This window comes from Saccoglossus kowalevskii, chromosome 5, assembly GCF_978046115.1.
Source record: "Saccoglossus kowalevskii chromosome 5, keSacKowa6.1, whole genome shotgun sequence".
Classification (NCBI taxonomy): Eukaryota; Metazoa; Hemichordata; class Enteropneusta; family Harrimaniidae; genus Saccoglossus; species Saccoglossus kowalevskii.
Genome location: NC_140645.1, coordinates 27,969,231 through 27,974,459, shown reverse-complemented (window position 1 = coordinate 27,974,459; position 5,229 = coordinate 27,969,231). Strand labels below are relative to the sequence as shown.

Here is a 5,229-nt window from a genome sequence, read left to right as displayed (position 1 = left end):
CTGTTGAACAGGTCGTAGCCTGGCATATACTATAATTTTGGCATGGATTGGCGACTGTGTACAGACAAGCAGAATTAATGAATAGAAACAAGGATATATTCCAATTTTAATACTGAGTAACTCTTTGTATGACATGTGGAATTATTTGTACACTATGTATTCGCTTTAATAGAAGACCATTTATGCATGTAGTACCATGTGGAATCCTTAGGGCGGAGTAAACTCGACAATAAATAAAAAAGAAAAATGATGTATTGCCCCCATATTATCCCAAGTCAAATACTACTAAATTCTATTTAGCATAGGCCAACACAATAGTGGAAAGAGCTGTAGATCCATTTTTTCTCAGATGTGATAATTTCAAATTTAATTTTCTCTTCAGAATTTGGGATATAATAAATCAAAAGAAATCCGAAACTTTCTGATATGCCTGTGGAAATTCAGTAAAACCGTTTCAAAAGCTAATAAAATATTATTATTATTATTATTATTATTATTATTATTATTATTGTATTAGAGAGTACATAATTGTATGCAATGCCTACAAGTCAGACATGTATTTCCAGGTGTACATGTAGGTGGTTCCTAAGTATTTATATATACCACTATTCAAACAAGGATTTGGGTTACACGGGCTGACAGCTGAAAATAGGCCACACATTCATAGTACAACGAACGCCCAAAGTGGAGGATGTTAGTTTTAAGTGTAAGTAGTATATGCATAAATACGAAGTAAATATGTAACGCGTTGTTGTTTATTGTTACATTGATAATTGATACATTAATGATACAATACTAGTACATTATAGTCAGTCTAACCTGCAGACCACGTGACTTTCCATCCGGAGTACTCCAAGTGTTTATCAGTACCGAAGTACATCCAGAACGAATCAGTCTTAATTGTCAATGATTCTGGGACAGCTTGGCCATCATAGAACCAAATCATACCGGGCTGGCTTACACCTTGGAAATTGGCAACGTTATACTCCACCCCAGGACCAATGTATAGTTCGTCTTTCGGTTCTTCCACGTGAAAAATAGGATCAAATATTACGGTTATAGACGTGGCACCGGGAATGTAACATATATACCCTGCCGAATACCGAGAAGGGTAGGTATTAGGCCAGTTGATAGATTGAAAAGATCCCGTTGCACAGTCAATTCCGTAACAGCTGTACAGATTTTGGTGATCTGAAAACAAGAGAAATTATTACGTAACTTAATGCAATTATCATGTCGTTTGTAATGTTCATGATATTGGACGTCAATGTGTCTGAACTTTGCTGTCAGTGTGTTCATCCGAGCTCGCCATCTCGTTGTTATAACACCTATTATTTTTATTATTTCAATAAGTATAACTGCACATGCGTATTAGTGATAGTTTACATTTTCAAGCGAGCGAATAATGTTGCATGTGTGTACTGCAAAAACAATATACGATAGTTCATAATCCGATTTTGTTTTCAACTTGCAACTATTAAAAATACTAATAAACAAGTCCTTGTGTCTATATTGCCTTTTTAATTTCGATATAGCTAATAGCGGACGTAATGGTACAGGTCAAATGTGCCAAAAAACCCACTTACCTCCTATAACATTGCACTCAGGACCCATATAATGAGAATCGATTTCTTCTAAACATTCACACACGTATGACAACTCGTCCAATGGTGGATCTATCCGATCATAGCATGTACGCGTAATTCCACGAGCATTGCATACATTCATTGAACAATCTGCAAAAAATAATATACACACATGTTAATGTACAATAACATACAGTTTAAGAGTAATTCTGGTAAATACTTTTCAATTCCACACCAAACGTACACGACCTCGGTGTTTTCAAGTGTTTATCTTATTGTGTTGTCATAAACTGGTTTGACCTTAACATATACATAACATATAACTCGGTTTTAGGTTTTTGTTTATGAAGATATAAAAACTAGGTATCTTTATCAATATAAATTTGTAATTACGAGAAGCCATTTCAAATGACCATTATACCCCACCACGCCAAATCACCATTAGGCTGCCCGGGAAAACCAATAGTCTTGACGAGATGTGTATATTGTAACGGAACGTCAACGCGCGTCTTTTCATACAATTATACGGCATAGATGTATAAAAAACACTAGGCTAAAGGTACTGTCGATAGTTCAGTCTGTGCCATAAATAAAATAATATATTGAGAATATATCATCGGAGGTGGTACACTTACTAGGTTTTTACCAAGTAACGCATGGAGAACTATAGCATATACGGTCTATTGGTTATATAGCGCCACCAATTACGAAATTCGCTTTGGTTCACACCCTACTGTACATAATGTGACGATGAAATAGCTACATGTCATTTTAGGTATACTTTCATTGAAATTAACTACATCTTAAATTAGCGAAATTACAGATTAGCTAAAATAGCATACTAGCTAAAAGGACATGTTTATTGTATATTGTCGGTAGGTTACATATTATTGTGACAAGACACTGGTTTCAAAAGCCTGTTGTACCAGTGCAGTTCACACCATTATATAGACGTAACATACTTTTTCATCAGTGTTCCTTTGTTCTCCGACAACTCAAATCGAAAAAAAAACACAAACTAGACAATTAGTAAATATTGACATACGAACACGCTTGTTTTCAATTAATCAGGATAACTTCAATCAGAAGAGCTTGAAGGCGTGGTATAAAAAGGATGACATTACTCATCGCCTACATGCAATATATCAGTGGCCACTTCAACAGTTTATTATGAAAGAGCATAAACTTCTATAGTTTATGGGAAGAGAAACGAATATAATAGAATCTAAAAAAAACATATACTATCAATTTGAACTATCGTGCTACATAGGTTTGTTTATACAGGGTTACTGCGTGTCATACTGTCTGAGCATGCGCATTCCCTGTCGAAATGATTCATTTGATGAGGTGAAGAAATAAAAGGTCGTACATGCACTGATCGCCCTATGCCCTGGTTGACACCTTTGTTATACATTTCTTTAAAGGCCATGGCATGTTGAACCGTTGTTCATCGTTGTTTTGTGTCACGATTCACTTCACTCCGAAAAGCGTGAGACTAACAGTATTTGTATTTACAATGAAGCGTAACGAGCAGACAATGACACTATAACAGATTTTATAAAAGTTGATTTTATCAGCTTTAACTTTAAATAAAGCCATGAACAGAGCGACTCATTACATACCAAATTAATTCAAAGAACGTATTACCATGTATGTTGCGTATATACTTATTGTGTTCTCGGCTACGTGTTTCTATAATAATATTTTCCATATGGTTAATTGAGGGTGGTAACGTCACAGTATAAAAACCGTCACATACGCAATACTGTATACAGGCAGAGTTTAAATGTTTATGAACGACGAGTAAAATTAAAAAAAAAAAAAACTACTAATAACACCGTGTCCGATATGCCATACATGACAACATTGAGCCTGGCAATTTCACGATGGCCACTTCTGTTAGGAACGTGCTCAATATCAATGCCATGAAAAGCCATTATAATGAATAAGCTTGTAAAAGAGTTCCTGAACTTTGTAATGGCCATGATAATGGCGGTAAATAATGAAAAAAATAGCCATAGCTCCCTCAAGGGATCTTCAATTAATTATATATTTATTTATGGATGAAACAGTCATGTCCAATTCCAAAACAGTTACTGAACGAGTGCAAGCGTTCAGTGAAGTACGAATTAGGGTCTATACGTAGTCATTTTAGATGCAGCATTTAGATTACTGGTTCGCCATTGTAATTACATATGCCTCACGTAATTGTCATTGATTACTCTCCCACAGCATTGTTAAAATGTGTACTGGCAAATAAAAACCTAACATTCTGCTTAAACTATTTTGTGTACGCTGTAGCATTTAAGCAAATATAACAATGAATACTCTTTTAAATGACCGTCTTATTTACTTTGCTTTCACATTACGAATCGCTTTGAATATACTGTGACGCACGTTGAAATAGTTACATGCCATTTTAGCAAATTTGGCTTGGTGCACGAAATAGAGTCAACAAGTACCAATAGTATGATTGCTTTATCGTGACTAACATGATACATGTAATGGTTGGTTTCGTGCGCGACAGCATAGCATTTTTCCTAGTTTCACCGCTCGCTACATCGCACCAGACTAGGTAATTGCAATATAACTACGAATATTACCTTGCGCATCAGTCCAAACTGCTAAAGCAGTCGCTACAAACATACACGTATAAATCCACATTATGGCTGTAGAGTCTGCTGATTGATTCTTGTCGTCGCTACTATAATCAAAGCAAGTACAAGTCACATAATATCGTTAAGTTGATCAGCCCACTGATTGCATCAGTTTTCTGTGACATTCATTTTACAACACCTTCTCCAAAAAAAACCAAGACGGCAATCCCACTGGCCAAATAAAACACAGAAGACAGTCTGATTGTTCAAACGTTTCAAAAGGATTTGTTCATGCTTGATTGCATTTAATCATGCTTTACGTAGCACACTCTATTGTTATATCACCTTTTCCGCCATTTCAATAATATTTTACACATGGTTCTAGATTTAGGACCGTTACTCGTAGCTAAAACTCAGAAAATTACGACAAATATTGTTATAATCTAAACGTATAGAACACTCAGAGACCTGTTGATTTGAGAAAGCCATATACTAAAAAAATAATATCATGTATGTGTATTCACTGCAAAGGTGTTAGTGAAAATCCAGTGTTTCCAATGTCAACCGAATTTGGTGGGAATAAAATAATATACAGAATCTACGACAGTAAAAATGTGTTGTAGCGACGTCATATAATATGCACTGAAATACATTCCAATCACAAGAAAAAACAATATTCTATTCACACCGAGATAACGTTATTATTGATTCCTCCCGGAAATTAGCGTCCACCTTAATTAGCATGAGGGCGAGTAACACTTAAAACATCTCAAGTTAAGATCTGCACTAAAAACACATACAGGCGAGTGATAAATACCAGCGTCCCAGATTTCATTCTACTTTTCACATATGCCCTACAATGTTGTAGAGTCTTTGATAATAGTAACTTAATCTCCATTCAATTTATGCATGATTATGGTTTGTAGTGCGTAACGTCTTGAACACCTGACCCTTCATACTGTAATACTACATCACAGTAGTGTGAGGTTACATACACATGACAAGAATATTTGGCTACAGCAACTTTTTAAACATGAAGATGTATT

General features: G+C 35.3%; 1 protein-coding gene across 1 annotated transcript; it reads right to left on the bottom strand.

Moving 5' to 3' along the window:
- Positions 1-737: 737 nt before the first annotated feature.
- LOC146745967 (fibropellin-3-like) lies at positions 738-4,410 on the bottom strand. The gene is made up of 3 exons (XM_085499659.1): positions 4,190-4,410; positions 1,587-1,736; positions 738-1,191 (listed from the first exon to the last, which is right to left on the bottom strand). The coding sequence occupies exons 1-3, from the start codon at positions 4,248-4,250 to the stop codon at positions 815-817; spliced, it is 588 nt and encodes a 195-aa protein (XP_085355785.1). The 5' UTR covers positions 4,251-4,410; the 3' UTR covers positions 738-814.
- Positions 4,411-5,229: the final 819 nt, after the last annotated feature.